This window comes from Neomonachus schauinslandi, chromosome 2, assembly GCF_002201575.2.
Source record: "Neomonachus schauinslandi chromosome 2, ASM220157v2, whole genome shotgun sequence".
NCBI classification, from domain to species: Eukaryota; Metazoa; Chordata; class Mammalia; order Carnivora; family Phocidae; genus Neomonachus; species Neomonachus schauinslandi.
The window spans coordinates 78,777,074-78,800,913 of NC_058404.1; the positions used below are offsets into that span (position 1 = coordinate 78,777,074).

The 23,840-nt window shown below is 42.5% G+C and overlaps 1 protein-coding gene across 1 annotated transcript in view; it reads left to right on the plus strand.

Annotated features, from left to right (window-relative positions):
- The window catches only part of NR3C2 (nuclear receptor subfamily 3 group C member 2), a 330,651-nt gene extending 308,989 nt beyond the window's left edge, over window positions 1–21,662 (plus strand). The window contains 1 exon segment of the mRNA XM_021698802.2: window positions 21,373–21,662. Coding sequence (XP_021554477.2) covers window positions 21,373–21,528 — 156 coding nt within the window. The 3' untranslated portion in view covers window positions 21,529–21,662.
- Window positions 21,663–23,840: the final 2,178 nt, after the last annotated feature.

The window sequence follows — 23,840 nt, forward strand, 5'->3', positions numbered from 1 at the left end:
GTCAGAATCTTTCCCTTCTGAACTTACAATGATAACAGACAGTAGTTTAATCCTTTTAATCCTTAACTGGAAAAATTAAAAGTTGTGTCTAATCCTAATTTATTTAAAGAAAAGTGGGGAAGGCATATTTTCTTGTAATAACTACTTCTTTGGCTTCATTAATTAACATTTTAAAAGTTGCATACCCATAAACCATGTGCCGCTGTTCACAGCTAGTTTTGAAAGAATGCTGGGGGAAACTAGGAATTTGCCTTGTTTGGGATGGTATAAAAGAATTGTGCATTCCATTCCCACCTGATTCTGTAAGACTTATGATGCTATAAGGTGAGCTTTCTGAAAAAATAAAAACAAAAACAAAATATCAGGTAGAAAGAACCACTGAGGGTCCTGGAAGTCATGTTCATAGAAGTCATCAAAATCTAACCAGACACATAGGAATCTTTTCTTAATCTAAAATATATCTAGGGAAGATTTTGGAAAACTATCTCATTGTCTAACACCTGTGTCAATAAAAACCCCCTCTTATGCAGACTAAATCCCCCTTCTTACAATATAAAATGACAATATAATACCTGGGATTTACCTAGTGCCTTTCTTTCTTAAGTCCTGTCATTAAATCCTCCTAGTAACTCCATGAGGCAAGGATGAGTAAATACTATTGTTTACACTTAATCACCTCATCTTAATTCCTTTCTCTATAGATATTTTTTTAAAAGATTTTATTTATTTATTCATGAGAGACAGAGACAGAGAGAGAGAGAGGCAGAGGGAGAAGCAGGCTCCCAAGGATCAGGGAGCCTGATGTGGGACTCGATCCCAGGACCCTGGGATCATGACCTGAGCCGAAGGCAGACGCTTAACCATCTGAGCCACCCAGGTGCCCCTTAATTCCTTTCTCTATAAAAAAGGAATAAAAGTAATATTTACTCTTTTACCTTTTTACAGAGAAAAAAAAAAAAAACAGACCAATGAAGTACACTTTCCCAGGTTCGTAAGTGAGGCAGGACCAGAAGGCAGGGGCGCGGGAGGAAGGGCAGCACGTGTGAGATACATCAGTGTAGAGCCAGCCCTGCACCTGGTTAGCTCTGTTGCCCCTGGTGGGTGAGGGATCCTTCAGGGCCCCACGCAGAGAAGGGTCCCACTCTTAGCTTCATGTTTTGCTCTCACCATCTTGAAATCTGTAGCAAACTTTGAACAAGGAGCCCCACAGCTAATGCTGCCTCTCCTAGGCACAGTATCACCCATCTCAGATGGTAGTGGTCAGAGGCGATGATGAGTGTGGAGAGCACTTTGCAGCTTGCAATGCACTGGGCAGATGTGTCTTTGAAAGGAGGCGGCGGAGGATATGAAAGGCAGAAAGCTAAGTGAAGCAGGGTAGGAGAAATGAAGGAAATAAGAGATTCATCCATACACTGAAAAGGAGCCTTGAACAACTCAGGCCTAACTTGATACAAAAAGAAAGAGTGGAGAAATTTCAGAAGGGAGAGAGATGTCGTTCAGCAGTAGAAAAGAGGACTGTTAAAACCGGGGCTGTTTCAGACTAGGGCAGATCATTTTAAATGACTGAGATTGCAAAGACCCAGAAGATGCCGGTTGATCAATTTTGTTTAAAAGGTCATGGTTAAAGGAACTAGAAGGTGACTATGCTTTCAAACATAGTTGATACTCATTATTTGTAGATTCTGTATTTACAAATTCTCCTACTGGCTAAAATATATTTGTAACCGCAGAATCAATATGGCCCTTTTGCAGTCATTCACAGACGCGTGCCGAGCAGTAAAAATGTGTGTGTTCCCAACTAAGGTCAAACAAGGTGATGTTCTGCCTTCTTGTTTCCGCTCTCGTGTAGTAAATTAAGTGTCCTTTTCAGGATCTGTTTAGTGACACAGTTTTTGCGTTTTTGTTGGTGATTCTGCTGTTCACAGTGGTCCCCAAATGTAGTGCTTACTGCACTGTCTCATGTTCCCAAGCAGAAAGAAGGCTGTGATGTGCCTTATGGAGAAAATAATTGTGTTCAGTAAACTTCATTCAGGCATGAGTTATAGTGCTGTTGGCCATGAGTTCAATGTTAAAGAATCAGCAATATACATTAAATAAGGCATGTTGAAACAGAAACACATAAAACAAGGTGGTGTATTGATCGCTGATAACGTGACCAGCAATTCATGGATACCTAACCCTGTATTTCCCCTAGGAACAAGGATTCAGTATCTGCTAATTCTGTTCTCCATGACATAATAGAATGGAACTACCATGCATAATGACAACTGTAAATGTATGTAACCTATAGGGACTCTGGGCTCAAAGGGAAATGACTCCTGAAAGAACAACCAGAAATGCAAGACAAGGGTCTCTGCGATTCTCCATTTGAATGACAAATTCTGAAGGCTTTACGCTGGACGATGATGTGCAAAAATTCTTTGGAAAGCATTTCCTAAAGGCGTAGAGAATCTGTATAATACTTAGAAAGCCGGCTTTAGCTACCAACCATATTGCTTGGTTCACAGACTTTTTTTTTCACATTTCAATATTTCTGAAATCAGGAGACATCTTATACTTGATTTATATATTTTAACAAGCAACCAAAACCTGTTCTCCCATAAAGTGTTACTAAATCCCTGGCGTGCCTTCCAGTCCAGGGCCGGCACGCTTTTTCTGTAAAGGGCCAGATGGTCAGTACCGTAGGCGTCGTGGGCTCCACAGTCTTGCTGCAGCTACCTGGCGCTGCCGTTGTATCAGGAGAGCGGCCGTAGGGGCGACGTAAACGAGTAAGCCTGGCTGTGTGCTAGTAAAAATAGTGAAATTGCTATTTATATAATTTTCACATGTCATGAAATACTCCTCTTTTGATTTTTTTCAATCTTTTAAAAGTATAAAAAACCAAATGAAAAAACATATAAAAGCAGTTATTAGGCCAGATTTGGCCTGCAGGCCATAGTTTGCCAACCCCTGATTCATTCAGTGGAACGGGAAAATAGATGAGACCCCTTGGTCTCAAGTGTCCTTGGTTGGATCAGAAGAGGCTGCCCCTGCCCAGTGGGGTCTGCCCCTTGTTGCTTAGTATTCCTTTTCCTTTAGAAATTGAAATAAGGATTTTAACTGCTTAATCTTGAGTTAGCCTGATATAAAAGTTGGTAACTTACCAACATGAATTGGTTTAGATTTTTGCATTGCTCAGTACAGAGTACCTTGGCAAGAAGGATCTAGGAAATATTGAAAACAAAATTAAGAAAATTTCATACCTCTGTATACAGTAACATGCCAGTGCATTTCAAACACAACCCTTCCCTTAGATTCCCTTTGTTCGGCAATGTTCTAATTATCCCTTTATCTTTAAGCTCTACTTTCTGTTTCCATTGTGTCATTTTTCTTTGTGTTTTTCACATGTAAAATAGACCTTATTCACAAGAAGGCGGAGCTGTGATCCAGAACGAGGCTTGTAACACAAGGAAACTTAAACAGGCTGGAAATTAAATAAATTTAAGTACAAAAAAAATTGGAAGGATATTGAACCCATCTTGCTTAGCACAGCATCCAAACAACATATTTGGAAGATTTAATATTCATCACTGACCAGGGATCAAGGATTACTACTGAATTTGATATAAAAATGATAATGAAGACAAATTAAAAAGTAGCCTCAGATAACAGAGTTTCAGAAGTGCTCTCGGTTTTTCGTAAGATGTGGAGCAGCTTCTACTTCCCACCTCAGAAGCCAGCCCCCTCCTCCTGGGCACCTGGTCCGGCCCAGAATGCCCACACCTGAACCAGCCTAGACTCTGGAACTGTCCCTATAAGGCCACACAGGACAACCCTGCCTCCCTCGCTTCTTCAGGCAGCCAGGCTTCTCTGGAGGCAGAGCCCAGAGGTGCCCATCCTGGCCTGGGGCCCTGGCTTTGGCCACCCTCGTGGTGGTGGGGGGGTCCCCTTACCTAGAATTGCAGGCAGAGCGCACATGAGAGCAAGCAGCCCCATTGAGCCTTGTCTCGTGCTTCAGGGACACAGGTGAATCCAGTACATTAGATCTCTAGGCCTTACTTACTGGTTTTAATTTTGTAGCTTCTATCATCTCTATTCTCCCACCCTCTGGTAACCACCATTCGATTCTCTGTTTTTATGAGTTGGGCTTTTCTTGTTTTTGTTTTTTGTAGTTCTCTATTCCTTTTTTTCTTCTCTTGCTCTCTTCCCTTGTGATTGAGGACTTCCCTTAGTGTTAAGTTTATATTCCTTTCTCTTTATTTTTGTGTATCTATTACAGGTTTGTGGTTACAGTGAGGTTCATACGTAACATTCCAATTATATAGCAGTCTATGTTAAGTTGATGGTTGCTTTAGTTTGAACACATTCTAAAAGCACTACATTTTTACTCCTCCCCTCCATGTTTTATGTATCAGATGTCATATTTTACATCTTTTTATAAAACTTGTGAATCCCTTAACTGAATTTTTAGATATAATTGATTTACTACTTTTTTCTTTTAACCTTCATACTAGCTTTATAAGTGATTGGTCTACCCCTTTTACTATATGTTTGCCTTTACCAATGAAATTTTCTCCTTTCATAATTTTCTTCTACTTACAGCCTTTCCTTTTCTGCTTTAAGAAGTCCTTTTAACATCGGTTTAGTGGTGAAGAACTCCTTGAACTTTTGTTTGTCTGAGAAATTTTTTTCTCTCCATCAACTCTGAATGATAATCTTGCTAGGTACTTCAAATATATCAGGCCACTCTCTTCTGACCTGTAAAGTTTCTGCTACAAAATCTGCTGATGGCCTTATGGGATTTCCCTGGTATGTAACTAGTTGCTTTTCTCTTGCTCCTTTTAAGATTCCCTCTTTATCTTTAATTTTTGCTATTTTTTTAAGATTTACTTATTTATTTTAGAGAGAGCAAGCAAGGGGAGGGCAGAGGGAGAGAGAAAGAGAGAGAGAATCCTCAAGCAGATTCCCACTGAGCACAGAGCCCAACACGAAGCTTGATCCTAGGACCTTGAGATCATGACCTGAGCTGAAATCAAGAGTCGGATGCCCAACCAACTGAGCCACCCAGGTGCCCCAATTTTTGCCATTTTAAATATGTATCTTGGTGTGGACTTCTTTGGGTTCATCTTGTTTGGTGCTCTCTGTGCTTCCTAGACCTGGATATCTGTTTCCTTCTCCAGACTAGGGAAGTTCTCAGCTATTATTTCTTCAAATAAGCTTTTTGCCCCTTTCTCTCTCTTTCTTCCTTCTGGGATCCCTATTATGCAAATGTTAGTATGCTTGATGTTGTTCCAGAGGTCCCATAACCTATTCTTTTTTTTTTTCAACTTGGGTGTTCTCCATTACCCTGTCTTCCAGATGCTGATCTGTTCTATGTATGTTGGCTAATCTGCTGTTGATTCCCTCTAGTGTCTTTTTCATTTAAGTTATTATATTCTTCAACTCTGATTTTTTTTTTTAATTTTCCATCTATGTTGACGTTCTCCCCAAGTTCATCCACTCTTTCTTCAAGTCCAGTAAGCATCTTTATGACCATTACTTTGAACTGTTCATCAGGTCGATTGCTTATCTCTGTTTCATTTAGCTCTTGTTTTTTGAAGTTTTGTCTTATTCTTTAGTTTGGGGCATATTCCTCCATCTCATTTTGTTTGACTTTTTGTGTTTATTAGGTAAAACAACTACCTCTCCCAGTCCTGAAGGAGTGGCCTTGAATATGAATAGGAATGTCCCCTGTGTAGATCATGTATGCCTGGCGGCTTAGGCTGACTGGCTGGAGCTGTAGGTGGCACAGGCTGGGAGATCCCAGGGTGCTCTGGGAGTGTCCCAGGCTGCTCTGCGCCTGGGCCACCTTGCTGAGACAGCTGGAACCGTAGTCAGTGCAGGCTGGAGGATATTGGGGAGCTCCACACCAGAGCCATGCTACCAGGATGGCTGGAGCTGAAGTGGGTACGGGCCAGCATGCTGTGCACAGGGGGCACCCTGGAGGAATAGCTGGAGATGAGATGGGTGCTTCATGCCAGGGCTGGCACTGGACGATTGGGGTGTGGATGAAGTGGACATGGACCAGTAGGTCCCAGGTTGCTCCATGCTAGGGTCACCCTGGTGGATGGCTTGAGCTAGGGCAGGCATAGACCAGAGCATTTTGCACAGGGGACACCCTGACAGAGTGCCAGAGCTACCCTGGGGGGATGGTTGGAGCTGAAGCAAATGTAGCCACAGGTTTCCCAATGTGTGCCATGCTGGGGCAGCCTTGATGGAGTGACTGGAGCTGGTGTGGGCTAGAGGCTTAGGGCTTGCTGAGGCAGCAGGCTGGCTAGAGCACCTGCTCCATGTTCCTATCTGTGCTATCAAGGTGGAGAGGCTCTTGCCAGCACCATTGACCCTAGAGAGAGAGAAATTCCCCCACCATTTGGCAAACACTCAAGGTTAGTAAATGGGTTTCCCTCACTAGCAGTCTAGTTGCCCTTTAAACTGATGGTTTTTTGCACTGCCCCAGGTCAGGTGAATCTGTACATTGCCCATCTGTGAGGTTTCTCCCTACTGCACATTACCACGTTGGGGGTGGGGTTCCCATCACTACCATATCGCCATCTCTCCTGCCATTCTCTGTGTGGCCCCACAATGCTTTATTGTGCAAAAGCTGTTCAATCAGCCCACAGTTCTTTAGGAGGAATTGCTTTATATGTAGGTGTAGACTTTGGTGTGTCCATGAGAGGAGGTGAATTCAGGATCTTCCTAAGTTGCCATCAAGTTTGGCTTTTTCAGATTTTATAGCTAAGTGAAATAATATGGCATTTGTCTTTCTCTGTCTGCCTTGTTCCACTTAGCATAATGCCCTTATGGGCCATCTGTTATTACCAGTGGCAAGATCTCCTTCTTTCTTATGGCGGAATAATATCCCTCTGTGTGTGTGTGTGTAGTTATATATATATATATATATATATATATATATATATATATATATATATAACTATATATCTCACATCTTCTTTATCCATCCATTGACAGACACAAGTTGTTTCCATATCTTGGCTATTGTGAATAATGCTGCAGTGAACATGGGAGTGCAGATATCTCTTCCATATCCTATTTTCATTTCCTTTGGATTATATACCCAGGAGTAGAATTGTTGGATCATATGTTAGTTACATTTTTAACGTTATGAGGAGCCTCCATACTGTTTACCATAGTGGCTGAACAACTTTGCATTCCCATCAGTAGGTACAAGTGTTCCCTTTTCTCCACATCCTCGCCAACACTTATTATCTCTTGACTTCTTGATGACAACCATTCTAACAGGTGTGTGGTGTTATTTCATTGTGGTTTTGATTTGCATTTTCCTGATATTAAGTGATGCTGAGCATCTTTTCACATACCTGTTTACCATTTGGATATCTTCTTTGGAAAATGTCTGTTTAGTTCCTGTGCTCATGTGTGTGTGTGTGTGTGTGTGTGTGGCTTTTGTTTTTAGTTTTGTTTTAATCGGGTTGTTTTTTTGTTATTGAGATGGATGAGTTCTTTATATCTTTTGGATAGCAACCCCTTCACTGGTATATGGTTTGTAAATATTTTTCTCCCATTCAGTAAGTTGCCTTTTCTCTTTTTTTGATTGTTTCCTTCGCTATGCAGAAGCTTTTCAGTTTTATGTAGTCCTACTTGTTGAATTTTGCTTTTGTTGCTTGTGCTTTTGGTGTCATATCTAAAATCCCATTGCCAAGACTAATGTCAGGGAACTTCTTTCCTGTGTTTTTTTCCTAGGAGTTTTATGGTATCAGGTTGTATATTTAAGTCTTCAGTCCATTTCAAGTTGACTTTTGTATATGGTGTAGGATAGTGGCCCAGTTTTCTCAGCACCATTTATTATAGAGACCAGCCTTTCCTACTGAGTGTCCTTGGTTCCCTTGTCAAGTATTGGGTGACTGTTAATGTTGGGGTTTATTTCTGGGCTCCCTGTTCCATTGCTCTGTGTCTGTTTTAATAACAGCCAAATTTAAATTACTATGTATCTCTGTAGTATAGTTTGAAATAAGGAAATATAATGCGTCCAGATTTCTTCTTTCTCATGATTGCTTTGCTATTCAGAGTCTTTTATGGTTTCATACAAATTTTATGATTTTTTTAAAATTTCTGTTTAAAGTGCTGTTAAGGCTTTGAGAGCAATTGTGTTGAATCTAGAAATGGCTTTGAGTAGTAAGGACATTTTAATAATGTTAAGTCTTCTGATCCATGGACCCAGGATATCTTCCCATTTCTTTGTATCTTCTTCAGTTACTTTCATCAATGTCTTATAGTTTTCATTGTACAGAATGAAATTCTTGGTTAAAAGAATTTCCTTGGTTAAATTTAGTCCTGATTATTTTATTGTTTGAATGCTATCATGAATGGGATAGTTTTATTTTTTTCAAATGTTTTGTTGTTAGTGTGTAGAAATACAACTAATTTCTAGAGGTTGAATTTATCTCCTGCAACTTTACTGAATTCATTAATTCGGTTTAGGTTTCTCTATATAAGATCATATCATCTGCAAATAACAATTTTACTTCTTTCTCTCAGATTTGGATGCCTTTTATTTCTTTGTCTTTCCTAACTGCTATAGCCAGGACTTTCAGCACTGTGTTGAATAAAAGAGGGCACTCTTGCCTTATTCCTCATCTTAGAGGAAAAGCTTTCAATTTTTCACTATTGAGTATGTTAGCTGTGGGTTTGTCATATGTGGCCTTTACTGTGTTGAGGTATATTCCTTATATAACCAATTTGTTGAGGGTTTTTAATTATGAAAGTATGTTGTATTTTGTCAGATGTTTATTCTGCAGCTTTTTAAAATGGTCATGATTTTTTTTCTATTAATGTAGTATATCATATTTATTGATTTATGTATATTGAACCATCCTTGCATTCCTGGAATAAATCCCACTTGGTCATGGTGTGAAATCCTTTTAATACGTTGCTGAATTTGGCTTGATTTTATTTTGTTGAGAATTTTGAATCTGTATGCATCAGGGATATTAGTCTATAGTTTTCTTCTAGTGTCCTTATCTGGCTTTGGTATCAGGGTAATGCTGCTCTCATAAAATGAGTTTAGAAGTGTTCCTTCTTCTTCAGTTTGGGAAGAGCTTGAGAAGGGTTGAAACATGTTGACATTAATTCTTTAAATGTTTGTCAGAATTCATCAGTGAAGACATATGGTCCTGGAGTTTTCAGTGTTTGGAGCTTTTTAATTACTGATCAAATCACTTTATGTATTATTGGTCTGTTCATATTTTCTATTTCTTCCTCATTCATTCTTGGCAGGTTGTAGGTTTCCAAGAATTTATCATTTCTTCCAGATTATCCAATTTGCTAGCATATAATTTGTTCATAGTAGTTTCTTCTGAGCCTTTTTATTTCTGTAGTATCACTTGTAATGTCACCTCTTCCATTTCTGATTTTATTTATTTGAGTCCTCTTTTTGTCCTTTTAGTCTAGCTATAGGCTTGTCAATTTTATCTTTTTGAAAAACCAGCTTAGTTTCACTGATTTTTTTCTATTATTTTTCTTGTCTCTATTTCACTTATTTCCACTCTAATCTTTGTTATTTATTTCCTTTTGCTGACTTGGAGCTTAGTTCTTCTTTTTCTAGAAAAAGAAAATATAAAGTGAAGTTGTTTGAGATCCTTTTAATATATGCATTTATTACTATAAACTTCCCTCTCAGAACTGCTTTGGCAGCATCCCATAGGTTTTGGTACGTTGTGTTTCATTTTCATTTGTTTTGAAATATTTTATTCCCTTTTGATTTCTTCTTTGACCCATTGGTTGTTCAAGAGTATGTTACTTAATTTTCATGGATTTGTAGCTTTTCACATATTTTAGCTTTCCTCTTGTTATTCTCGTTTCATATCATTGTAGTCAAAGAGAATACTTTGTATGATTTCAGTCATTTTAAATTCAAAAGACTTTACTTGTGTTCTATCATGTGGCCTATCCTAAAGAATGTTCCGTGTGCTCATGAGAAGAATGTGTATTCTTCTGTTAGATGGAATGTCCTACAAATCTTTGTTAGATCCATTTGGCCTAATGTGTGGCTCAAGCCCAATGTTTACTTGTTGGTTTTCTGTCTGGATGATCTGCCTATTGCTGAAATTGGAGTATTAGACGTCCCCTACTATTATTGTATTGTTGTCTATTTCTTCCTTCAGATCTATTAATATTTGCTTAATATATTTAGGTGTTATATTTATATGCTGCAGTGAACATGGGAGTGCAGATATCTCTTCCATATCCTATTTTCATTTTGGGTATTTCAATATTGGGTGTGTATGTATGTATCATTGTTATATCTTCTTGATGAATCAACCCCTTTATCATTATATTTTGACCTTTGTCTCTTGTTACTATTTTGGCTTCAAGTCTGTTTTGTCTAATGTAAGTATAGCTACCCTTAACTTTCTTTTGATTTTCACTGGCATGGAATATCTTTTTCTCTCTCTTCACTCTGCACACGTGTGTCTTCTTAAAGCTGAAGTGAGTCTCTTGTAGGCAGCATATAGTTGTGTTATTTTTTATTCATCAAGCCAATATGCTTTCTGATTGGTTAATTCAATCCATTTACATTATTGCTATGTAAGATCTTATAATGCCATCTTACTGTTTTCTGATTATTTTGTATTTGCATAGTCTCCTATTTCTGCCTAACTTGGTAAATTAATGACTTTCTGTGGTGGTATGCTCTGCTTCCCCCTTTTCTATCTTTTGTGCATCTATGCTAGGTTTTTGCTTTGTGGTTACCATGAGGCTTACTTAAGACATCTCATAGATAAAACAGGCCATTTTAAGCTGACAGCAACTTAACTTCAATTGTCTATAAATGCTTCGGCCTTTACTCCCCCCTTGTATATTTCTGATGTCATTATTTATCTCTTTTTATGTTGTATATTTATATAACATAAAATTATAGTAGCTATAGTTAAATTATAGTGGCTCTAATTATTTTTAGTACTCTTTTTCTTTGACATTTATACTATACTATAACATACCATCCAAAGTCTATTTACCTTTACCAGTGTGTTGTATACTTCTGTGTATTTTCATGTTGCTGATTAGTATCAGTTTATTTTAGCATGAAGAACTTTCAGCATTTCTTTATTTCTTCTTCACATCTGGAGGATAACTATGCTGGATATAGTACTATTGGCTGACAATTTTCTTCTTTCAGTGCTTGGAATATGTCATTCCCCTCTCACCTGGCCTGTAGTGTTTCTGTTGAGAAATCTGCTGACAGCCTAATCATGGTTCCTTTGTAGGTTACAATATTTTTCCCCTGGTTGCTTTTGGAATTCTTTATTTTTTTATAGTTTCATTATAATGTGTCTTGGAGAAGGTCTTTTTGCATTGAGATAATAGGGTGATCTTCTATAGTTCTGTGAACTTAAATGTCTAATTCTCTCTGCATGCTTAGGAACTTCTCCACTATTATTTCTTTAATAAGGTTTCTGTCCCCTTCTCCTCTTTTTTCTTTTTGGAATCCAGATTATTCTAATATATGTTCTTTTGATGAAATCCCATAGATTAGCTCATGTAGGCTTTCTTCACAGTTTTTCATTCTTTTGTCTTTGTTCTCCTCCAACTTGGTTATTTCAAAACTCTGTCTTCTAACTCACTTATTCAATCTTCCATTTGCTGTACTGTGTTATGTTTTTCATTTCATTTATTGAGTTTCTGCTCCAGAATTTCTGCTTGGTTCCTTTTTATGATTTCTGTCTCTTTGGTAATATCTCATCTTGAACATTTGTGTGTGTGTGTGTGTGTGTGTGTGTGTGAGAGAGAGAGAGAGAGAGAGAGATTTCAACTGTCTTTAGGGTTTTCTGGTAGCTCATTAAGTTTCAACACCGATTTTGAATTCTTTATCCAAAACCCCTTGCCTTTGAGCTCTGTTATTGAAGAATTATTATTTTTTGGTATTGACATATTTCCTTGATTTTTCATGTTCTTTGTAGTTTTTCATTGCTGCTTTCACACTTGAAGTAGCAGCCACCTCCTTAATCTTTGATTGTTGCCTTCAGGTTGGGTATTTGGTTCATTAGTGCTATTTCCATCTAGGGTTTTCTCTGCCTTTGTATGAGTACACCTGTTCCACTCTTCTTGCTCCCTCTTGTGGCAAAATTCTTAAGCTTTTACATCTTTGGTTCTTAAAGCTCACCAGGCTGGCTGTTGGAAACCTTTCTTTGATTTTCCAGAAGACGGTGCTGTAGCTTAAGATTGTAGTTTCTCCCTTGTCCACAGACTCTGGCCTGTTTTTTGAGCACACTCCCTAAGGAGCTTGGTCTTGCCACCACACTCGGGAGTGTGCACAGGTAGCCACCCACAGAGTGGAGGGAGGTATAGATTCAGCCTTTGGGGCATTAGAGTTGCCCATAGGCCCTATAGGGAGATCCTCAGGTGTAGTACTCCCAGGGGCTTATGATTGGACTTCCTGCTGAGTACAGTCAGCAGGCCCTGAGTCCCTTTAATGTCGTTTGGTATTCTTATCTCCTCTTTCCTCCCAGTCATGGAGATCCTGCCTAAGTAAGTACTCTAGGTGCTGCTGGATAGAAACGGGTTTCTCCAGCAGCGTTCCACACCACTGGGGTAGCTGGACACTCACTCACTGCTCTTCTTTTCCTCCATGAGAGAGATCACTGCCACCTGCTAGTTCAGTCCAGTGCGGTGTTGCCTTGGTGGGGGTGAGGACAGCATTGCTAAAGTTCTTTTTACCATCTCTGCTGTGTCCAGACTTGTTTATTGCTCCATTGGCATGCTAGAATCTCTCTTTGTAAGGGCTAAGCTTTGGCAGTTTCTCTATTGTCTGTGGGTATCAGCCCAGGTCAGCACTCTTGAGTTTTTTTTCCTGATTATGGCAAGAGGTTGGGGCAGGCTGACTGCCCCACTGGCTCTACAGCCCGTGCCCATAAACAGTTGCACAGGTGAGCCAGACTCCTCCTGGGTTCCTTGGCATATGGTGCCAGATCCTGCAGCTCCCACAGAGGCACTTTTGTTCATGGATAGACTACTAATTCTTCATTGAAAAAGAGGAACAGAAAGGAGGAATGCCTTCCACCGCTGTGTGCTAACGTCAGTCCCTGATGGTATCTTCCTGATCCTCTCTCTCTCAGGCACATCTAGGAGGCCTTCAGGACTGTTCCCAAATGCAGCCTGTAGGCAGGCCCACCAAGAGCACTCAGCAGGGTAGTGGCATTGTGGGGCTTGGGTTTTCAAAGGGAATCCACAAGTAAATAGTAGTATAACTGCATTGTTAAATTTTATATTGTCTTCTGGGCACAGAAGCTAATGCTACTAAATTTGGGTTGCTTCTGTTACTCTCGTACCATGTTCCCATCGTGTTTTGCTGAGGCCTCACCAGCCGGAGAAACAGCCCGGCGTGGCCCACCTTGGCACGTGCAGCCGTCGTCCACAGTGATTTGCGCTGGGTGGAGCTCGGGGTTTGGAAAGGCGGCCAGACTGCTTATACAATCCCTGAGCAGCATTTTTTAGTATTCACAAAGCTGTTGCAGGAATACCTAGAGTAAATGGTTGCTGGCCATTTCTCTTAGTGTCATAGTACTTAGAGTTGAAGCTGTGTATCTTTTGCAGGTAACCCTGTTAACACAGCTGGCTAAAATTCTGATCTTTGAAAATAAACCTTTAACCCCCCGTGCTCGTTGCAGGCTAAAAGCTTGATCCTAACTGGGGGAGAGTTCTGGAGTCAGCAGATAACTTACAAGAAATGAACATGCTGTTGAAAATATGTGGGACCCTCTTTCAGAGAGGCTGTTGTTCAGGTGTTCCCGTCACCACCTAGTGACAGTGGTGCCAGATGCTCCCTGCATGGTGCCCCGAGAGGCCATTCGTTGCTCGTGGTAGGAGCGGCCATGCGGCTGGCGGTGACTCGGTGCGGGAAGGGCACTCACGGAGCCTGACGGCTTCATGTTCGGTGCAAGTGAAGTACCATCAGTTGCACTGAGATCTCGCCAAGCTCCTCTACCGCCCTGATCGCTGTGGTCCTTCAGGCAGGATAAATCATGCCGGGCATCTAGCTAAACTTCTGTGATCCCAACAGATAGATTTTGTACAGAATGAAAAGTCTGTGCATAGGACTTTCTCTGATTCCTAATATTGTGAGACTCATTTCGGATTACAATGCAGCTTCTTGCCTCTCTCCCTCTAGCCTGGTATTTACCAGGAATGGCTGGTGGGGATCAATATTAAGGCGCCTGGCCTTTTGTCTGATTGCAGTTAACGAATTCATGTTGATGGGCCAACAGGGTAGTAGAGCTCCTATCTCTAGCTGTGACTCCCCTCCCCACACCTGTCCTAACCCTAATGATTGCGGCTCATGGCACCTGTGGCGTGGCATACGTATGAAGTCACGTTGTAAAACCCAGCATGCATGAGTTGCCCAGAATCACAGGGGAAGATGAAAGGGGATAGCTTTGAGTACTGATGAAAGAGGTTAGCTTTATGTATCAAGTTCTGCAGTATCTACTTAGTACCACTAAAATGAAGATGCCCATCTAAATTGCCCAGTTTTTGTTTTGGTTCATTGATTAAAACAAGCAACACATTGTCCTAAGGAAATACTGTTGAAATAAGTTAATTCTGAGCACTTAAGAGTTTGGAAGAAGTCAGAGAAACACAGGAGCAAGGCCCCCCGCAACAGGAGCTCTGGTCCCTGTAGCCCTCAGCAGGGCTGCACAGAAGTAATGGGAAGGGGGCCTCTCCTGGACACTGTGGGGCTGAGTAAGTAGGTGGTTCCTGCCCCCAAGGAACTTGCAGGCTGCTTAGGGACCTGCAAATTGAAAAGTTACAACAAGAAGAGATGCAAACTACCGGGAAAAAAGAACGTGGTGCCCCCTGGCTCCATGGCTAATTATCAACTTAGACAAAAGGTGGCATCTGTGAGTTGGGAGCAGAGGAAGGTTCCTTCAGGCTGGGGCTCCAGGTAGGCTGGAGCTAGGGGTGACTGTAGGGAGTGGGGGGCCCAGGAAACAAGCAGAAGCAGCCAGTACTCACCTTATTGGAAAAGAGAGTGTGACACTCCTGAGAAATCATTCCATGCCAGGTGATAGCCAGGGGAACTGCTGAATTATCTCTGAAGGCGATCCATCCAGGCAGAGCTGTCCTGAAGTAATTTCATTTTAAAGGCGGCTTTGGCGAACGTCTCGCCCCCCCGATATGGTGCACCAGAACGCTAGCAGGCCGTGATGAACTGAGCTCTTCCCTAGTGCTCTCTGGCTTCATAGTGGGAATAGTGGTTTGGGATTCAGACTGGAAACTGTTCATTTAGTGATGCACAGCCACCACCCAGTGCCCCCTTCCAGGGGACGACTGTCGCCTGCCCCACCCCCACCAACACGCTCTACCTGGGACAGTGGACAGTGTCTGGGGAGGGCCCAGGCATGGTACTTGTTTGTACCCTTGTTTCCTGGCTCCTCCAGGCTCAGGCAGGGGCCCTGCCTGGCGTCTTCCTCAGTACGCACCCCTGCATTGCACCCAGGTGACACCTAGGAGATGCCTGCGCATGTGAGCAGTGTGACCACTAGATGCTTCACTGTGACACAGCAGTTTGGCTCGTGAACCAGTGTCCATTCTCTGACAGCTCAACATCCCTGCCCACCTCGTTGTTCAGTGTGACTCTTGCTCAGCTGCCAGAGCGCGGTCCCCACTTCCTCGTGCCCTTCTGGTGCCGTGTGGCAGCAGCCCACCTCAGCCATGTGCTAAGGTCCTGAAGGCCCTGACCCACTGGCTGCAGCAAGCCAAGGCTGGTGAGGGCAGTGGATGGGCTCTCGGCAGGCAGAACCTGCAGCCTGGACCCGAGTGGCCCCTATTCTCCGTGCCCAGTGGCACCTGGCTTTGATTCTCCCAAATCATCCTGCACCTCACCAGCCACAGGGCTGAGGCCTGCAGAGGTTTTCAGCCTTGTCCCAGGGAAGGGAGGGCCAGCCAGACACCTGAAGCAGTCAGCACTTTCTGGTAGCTGCTGAGGCCCCTTGGCCTCCCAGCCTGTTGGCATCTTGACCACCTCAAAAGGGGTGAGCCCTTTCCTGAGAGTGGTTGGTGGTGATGGAGCCCCCAACCCCCAGGTGTTCTCAGGGTCAAATGTCCAGTCCCAGGCTGCCGGGCCTACCACACATGCCCCAGGAAAGCCCTCGTCCCTCTGCAGCCGGCCAAGGCATTTACTGTAAACAGAAGCCTGGGTGTCTGCTCATGACCGGAAAGGAACTTCTTTCTCAGTCTGTGGAACATGGAACAGAGGTGGGTGTGAAACGCCAGCTCCAGGTTAATATGCATGGTTAATGAGTAGAGTCTGGCACACCTGTCCTCAGCCAACCTGTCGGGGAAAACAGCTGAGCCCTTGGCTCTGGTCTCTCTCCCCAGCATCTCCTAGGTGATGCTCATGGAGGGGTTAGAGGTCGGTGCAGAGGCCATGAGCAGGCCTGGGACCCATCCCCACAGACAGACTCCCGTAGTGCTCCTGTGTGCCGCCTCAGGCTCACGACCTGATTTACTCTGCTCCTTACCTCTCCTCACGTGCAGGAACTGGCACGTTTACAAACATAAACCTCTAGTGGCCCTGCCAGGTAACTCGTTTCGGATGTCAGCTGGTCAGCTGACAGGGGCCACTCCCCGAGCTGCGTGCCGCCCTGAACCCTCCGAGCCCACACACGCCCCAGCGGCTGGACAGCTCCGCTCCGTCTCCTTCAGCTCGTAAGCCGGAGCTGCCTTGTCGCTCTGACCACCCTTCTGAAAATAGCACCTCCTCTGTCCCTTCTTGTGCTGGCGGCACCTGACTGCGTTCGTGGTTTCCCCTCGGTAGAGCAGAACGTAGATACCCGAGAACAAGGCTTTGTTGTGTTCGTCACGGTTTCCCAGCTTCTGGCCCAGAGCAGGTGCTCCGGAATTGGATGGATGGACGGACATGGAGGAGGGGTTGTGGATAAGGACCTCCGCCCTCCCCTCAGCACCCTGCGGCCCAACGACAGGGAGCCTTCATCTCTGGACATGAACTAGGGCCAACCCCAGAGAAGTACAAGATGTGGCAGTCAAGCAGCGTTGGCCTAGTAGGGGTTGATCTTGCCCAGAAACCGAGATGTCTCCCCTCAGGTTAAAATTTTATTGACGTATAGTTGACACACAATGTTAACATTAGTTTCGGGTGTGCAGCATGGTGACTGGACAAGTCTGCACAGGCACTGTCTGTCACCATACAGTGCTATATGGGCTGTATTCTCCGTGCGGCACCTTTCATCCCCGTGACTTCATTCCATAGCTGGAAGCCTGCATCCCACCCCTCTTCATTTTGCCCCTCTCCACCCACCTCCCCTCTGGCAACCACTAGTTCTCTGTATTTATGGTTCTATTTCTGCTCTTTGTTTATTCATTTGTTTTGTCTTATAGATTCCACATAGGAGTGAAGTCATATGGTATTTGTCTCTCTCTGACTGGATTATTTCACTTAGCATAATACTCTCTAGTTCCATCCATGTTGTTGCAAAGGGCCAGATTTGAATCCTTTTTTATGGCTAATATTCCATTTTGTGTGTGTGTATACACATATCCTTTTCTTACGGCTTATCCTTTCTTTACGGATAATCCATTGCGTGTGTGTGGACACTTGGGCGGCTTCCATTATCTTGGCTATTGTAAATAATGCTGCAATAAACATAGGAGTGCATATATCTTTTCAAATTAGTGTTTTCATTTGGGGGAGGTAAATACCCAGTAATGGAATTACTGGATCATATGGCATTTCTATTTTTAAATTTTTTTTGACAAACCTCCACACTGTTTTCCCCAGTGGCTGCACCAGTTTGCATTCCCACCAACAGTGCAAGAAGGTTCCTTTTTCTCCACATCTTTGCCAACACTTACTGTTTCTTGTCTTTTAGATTCTACCCATTCTGATAGGTGTAAGGTGGTGATACCTCACTGTGGTTTTGATTTGCATTTCCCTGATGATTAGTGATGTTGAGCATCCTTTCATGTGTCTCTTGGCCATCTGGATGTCTTCTTTGAAGAAATGTTTATTCAGGTCTTGTGCCCCTTTTTAAATTGGGTTATTTGGTTTTGGGGGTTGTTGTAGGAGTTCTTTATATATTTTGGATATTAACCCATTATCCAGTCTATCATTTGCAAATATTCAATAGGTTGTCTTTTGGTGGATAGTTTCCTTCTCTGTGCAAAAAAAAAACCTTTTTGTTTTGATGTAGCCCAATAGTTTATTTTTGCTTTTTGTTTCCCTTGCCGCAGGAGACATATTCAGAAAAATGTTGTGAAGGCTAGTGTCAAAGAGATTATTGCCTACGTCTTCTAGGAGTTTTATATTTTCAGGTCCTACATTTAGGTCTTAAATCCATTTTGAGTTCATTTTTATGTATAGCATAAGAAGGTGATCCAGTTTTCCCAGCACCACTTATTGAACAGACTGTGGTTCCCTGTTGTATATTCTTGCCTCCTTTTTACAGGTTAATTGACCACGTAAACATGGTTAATTCTGGGCTCTTTATTCCATTGAGCTATGTGTCTGTTTTTGTGCCAGTAGCATACTGTTTTGATTATTGTAGCTCTGTACTATATCTTGAGATTCAGAGTTGTGATGCCTCCAGCTTTGTTCTTTTTCAAGATTGCTTTGGCTACTTGGGGTCTTTTGTGGTTCCATACAGATTTTAGGATTATTATACTTCTGTGAAAAATGCTTTTGGTATTTTGATAGGGATTGCATTAAATCTGTAGATCGCTTTGGGTAGTATAGACATTTTAACAATATTTATTCTTCCAATCCATGAGCATGAAATACCTTCCCATTTGTTTGTGTTGTCTACATTTTTTTCATCGGCGTTTTATAGTTTTCAGAGTATAGGTTTTCCACTTTCTTTGTTTACTTTTTTTCTTGGTTTTTTTTTTTTTTTTTTTGGTACAATTTTATATGGAGGTTAACATTTTTTAAAAGGAAAAACCATCCTCTTCTACAGCCCTGCAGGAACCCCACACAGAGGGCCGTTGGGGACAGGGAGGAGGAGAGATCAGGGTGAACTTAAACTTGGTTCTGTGTGCCTGCAGCTGGTGCACAGAGCTCTACCGTCGCCCACTGAAAGGTGTGCCCTGCAGTCGAAACTACCAACTCATTCGTGGCACCACATCCGGAGACTGGGTCCCAGCATGGGTTTTAGCTTTCATGACCACTAGCCCACCCCCTTAGCTAATTTCTTAATTTTTTTTTTATCTCAATTCTAAGAATCTCTCTCCTGAAAAGGTGAAACACAAAATTCTCCTGTCCCTCGATTTATAGAAGGGGGACCCAAGGACACCAAATTACACAAAGACGACCCAGAGCAGATTTTGCAAACTGTGTCCCATAGAGAAAAATGATGTTGTATGTTTGAAGGAGTTTGGGACCCCTCGGGAGGACAGAATCGGGGGTTTTACCAGCAGTACCTCTCAACATCTTAAGAACTGACATCTTCTGTCCCAGTTCACTCATTCAGTCCTCTTAAACAACCCTGTGAGGCAGATATACCCCGTTTTACAGATGTAGAAACTGAGACTCAGCCTTCACAAGGCAGGTGCTGAGGTGAACATGCCCAGAGTGGACAGTGGCTTGTGCTGTTTTCCAGCTTGTTTGGCCCCAGTGTTCTGTGCATGAAGAACACTTATCAAAGTTCTCAGTCCTTGGAACCTACTTAGGGAAATGCCCCTCTTAAGACTGAGGGCACAGGGCACCTGGGTGGCTCAGATGGTTAAGTGTCTGCCTTCAGCTCAGGTCATGATCCCGGAGTCCTGGGATCGAGTCCCGCATCGGGCTCCCCGCTCTGCGGGAAGTCTGCTTCTCCCTCTGCCTCTCTCTCTCTCATGAATAAATAAATAAAATCTTAAAAAAAAAAAAAAAGACTGAGGGCACATACAGGCACAAACAGAACACCGGCTATTCTTCCTGATGACATTTTTTTGATTTCTGATTTGTGTTAAAGGCCTTTACTGTGCAGTTATTTACTGTCCTTAGGGTTGCTAATTAAGTTTAAAAAAAAGAAAAAACTCTGAGGAAAAGTTACATCTGTATTTTCACCAGAATCATTTTATTAAGATGAGAGTGATTCTTATGGCATGTAATATTGTCTGCTTTAATACAGTGGGAAATGACCAAAACTTATTTTTCAAATTAATGATATACTGCATTTGTGGATGGTTGTTTTGTTAACTTACAGAAATGGAAGTGGTTCAGGTCCAGGAGGATGGAAAAAGTCCTTGGGCCAATCAGGTAGGGGAAATAGCTGGACAGGCAAGTAGACGGAGAGATTGTCCTTGCTGCTTGCACTCTTTCTCAACATCAGGCTAAAATAGAAAATGGTTGAGAATGGATAAGAAACACACACACACACACTGGAATGTTGTTCAGCCATGAGAAAGATGGAAGTCCTGCTGTTGGCGATAATATAGATGGAACTTGAGGGCAATATGCTAAGTGAAGTCAGGGAAAGATTATAATACTGTACAATATCACTCATACAGGAAATCTAAAAAAGCCCAAACTCACAGAGAGTAGAATGGTGGTAACCAGGGGATGGGGGAAATGAGGAGATGCTGGTCAAAGGACCCAAACTTCCCGGGCTGAGCAAATAAGTTCTGGGGATGGAATGTAGAGCGTGGTAATTTTAGTTAATACTGTATTATGTACTTGAAAGTTGCTAAGTGAGTAGACCTTAAATGTCCTCGCCACAGAAAAGGAAATGGGAGTTATGTGACACGATGAAGGTATTAATCATCTTGCAATATATAAGTATCAAATCAACCCATTGGACACCTTAATCTTACACAATGTTACACATCAGTTATACCTTAACAGAGCTCGGGGTGGGTACTGAAAAAGTCTCAACCCTGCCCACAGCTCAGGGTGAGAAGCTGGAGGAGGGAAGAAGGGGGCGGGGCCCACCCAGGACCAGAGGGAGCAGGACCCATGCCAGCAAAGGTTTTGTGGCCCTGCCCCTCACTGTCCTGGGCCTCTGCCGTGCAGGCTCTGATCCGGCGCCCAGAGATACAGGCGCATGCCTGCCCCACCGAATCCACACATTTATGAATGAGAATTTGGTGCAATTCAGCGTCCCAGCCACTCTGAACTCTACCTGACCCCGAGGCCACCAGTAGAGTCAGTATTCGATAGTTACTCAGCTCTTAGCCGGATCCGTTGTGCATGAAAGGCACCTTCCGTGACAAGTGATGTGAGCACCCTTCCTCCCCCAAAACAGACGACTTAGCCAAGTCAGGCAGCGTCACAGACACGCGTCCCTGGTCGGATCTCTGAAGGCCGCGCTTAGGCCAGAGTTAGGACACAGCGGGGTGCGGGGATGGAAAACAGGCCCCAATGTCATGTCCTCTGTGTTGCAGCTGGTGAGCGACTTGCTGGAATTCTGCTTCTACACCTTCCGAGAGTCCCAGGCCCTGAAAGTGGAGTTCCCTGCGATGCTGGTGGAGATCATCAGCGACCAGCTGCCAAAGGTGGAGTCCGGGAATGCCAAGCCCCTCTACTTTCACAGGAAGTGACGAAGGACGTCTTACCAGGAGAGCTTTGCCTTAAGTTTCCCCATGCTGTTCTACACCCACCAAGGACCCAAGAAATCCGATTTTTAACATGTGGTGGTTGATTCTTACTTGTTCAGCAGTTTCTCAAGTTTAAAATCACGTTAAGGGTTTGGAGCCGGGAAAGCAATGTGACATGGATTTGGCGAGACCTGAGCAGTTGGAAGGATTCTTCCCTCTCTGATCCCCAGTGCTTAGAAACACGTTCCTGTTCCTCTGGATGAAAAGCCATATCTAGTCAATAACTCTGATTTTGATATTTTAACAGATGGAAGTTTTAACTATGCCATGTAGTTTCTGGTATCGTTCGCTTGTTTTAAAAGGGTTCAAGGACTAACGAACTTTTTAGAGCTTACCCTCAGTTGCACATAAAACGTATAGTCAATATGGGGCATTAATATTCTTTTGTTATTTAAAAAAACACAAAAAAAGAAAAAATATATACAGATTCCTGTTGTGTAATAACAGAGCACGTGGAGGGGAACGGTAGCCTCCTTGGGGGTTCCTGTCCACCCATGGTCTTCTGCATCACTGGTATACATACCCTTAGCGTCCATTTATTATTTAATTAGAACGGATAAGATGTTAAATGCCTTGGTTTCAATTTCTAGTATCTATTGTGTTGGCTTTACAAATAATTTTTTGCAGTCTTTTGCTGTGCTGTACATTACTGTATGTATAAATTGTGAAGGACCTGAACTAAGGTGTAAGGAACTTTTGTAAATGAGACACATACAAAAACAAAAACAAAACAAAAAAAAAAAAAACTTTAATGGTTGATAGGATGAAGGGGAAAGTATTTTTGAAAGAATTCTATTTTGCTGGAGACTATTTAAGTACTATCTTTGTCTAAACAAGGTAAAAATTTTTTTTGTAAAGTGAAATGTTCTGCATGCATAATGAACCGTTTACAGTGTATTTAAGAAAGGGAAAGCTGTGCCTTTTTTAGCTTCATATCTAATTTACCATTTTACAGTCTCTGTTGTAAATAACCACACTTAAACCTCTTTGGTTGTCTTTAAGCCTTTCTACTTTTTCTGTACTTTTGTCTTTGGTCTCCCGCTGGGGGTCTTTGTGGGACTCGAGCACGTTCTCTGGCTTCTCCATTCTGCGTCCTTTGGGGAATGACGTGCTGTGGCGTCTGCAGCTCCTCGAACGTGTCATTTTGGCACCACATGTGAGCGAAGGTCCTGGGAGGGCCTGCAGCTCTAGGAGAGCAGCCTCCTCTCCTGCTTTCCTCTTGAAACAGAATCCGCTCTAGGAGCACAAGGCTGGAAATGCAATGGCCCAGAGAGCACAGTCTCATCCCATTTTAGAAAATCGCATTTTCTCCTTTGGGAAGGAAATGCCAAGCACTCTGTACGTCTGCAGAAGGTGACATGTTCACTTCTGATCTGGGAAAGGGGTTTTGCACTCCCGAACTGGTCGTGGGGACACGTAGGCCGTTGCAGGACACACTAGGAAGATGCATTTTGGCACGGTTCAGTCAGAATCGCGTGGAGACCGCACGATAATTAGAGGGTTTTTAGATTTTTAAAAGGTAGGTTTTAAAAATTTTATACATAAACAGTTTTGGGAAAAAAAAAAAACTACAGATCATATAAGCAAGACAGTGGCACTAAAATTTTTAATTCATTAATCTCTTTGGCACTGATGCAATTTATGGCTTTTCTCTTGCCCCAGATCACAAACCTATCTATCTTTGGGGAAACTTAACAATATGATTGCACTAAATAAACGACTTTGACTAGAGGCCAAATTAATCTTTTAAAAGTGATGGTACTCAGTGAACGCATTATTTTCCAGAACCTAAAAGCTGTCGCTGGAGAAGCCCAAGGCCAGGGGAAGGCAGCGTTGGAATCCACACTTTTCTCCAGGGTTCACCATGCAGGCAACATTACCTTGTCTTTCAGAAGACATCTGCCTTATGCAAGGGGGAACCTGTGAAAGCTGCATTCAGAGGGAGGAGTTTTTCTTACATAATTTGCAATTTCAGTAATTTAATTTATAAGCAGATCTTTAAATACAGTCAACTTACATGCACAGCAATATGAAAGCCACACTTGGAAGGTGATAAATACACAGCATGCAGACTGGGAGTTTCTAGAAAAGAAATGGCTTACAAGAGCAGCTTTTAGCTCAGACTTACGTTTTATGAAATTGGAATTTCAGTGTAACCAGGTTTGGGATGGAGACAGTCTGCGTCAGCTTTTTGTATTAACAAAGTTACTGGCTCTCTATGTGTCTCCAGGTAACTTTGCTTGATTAAACAGCAA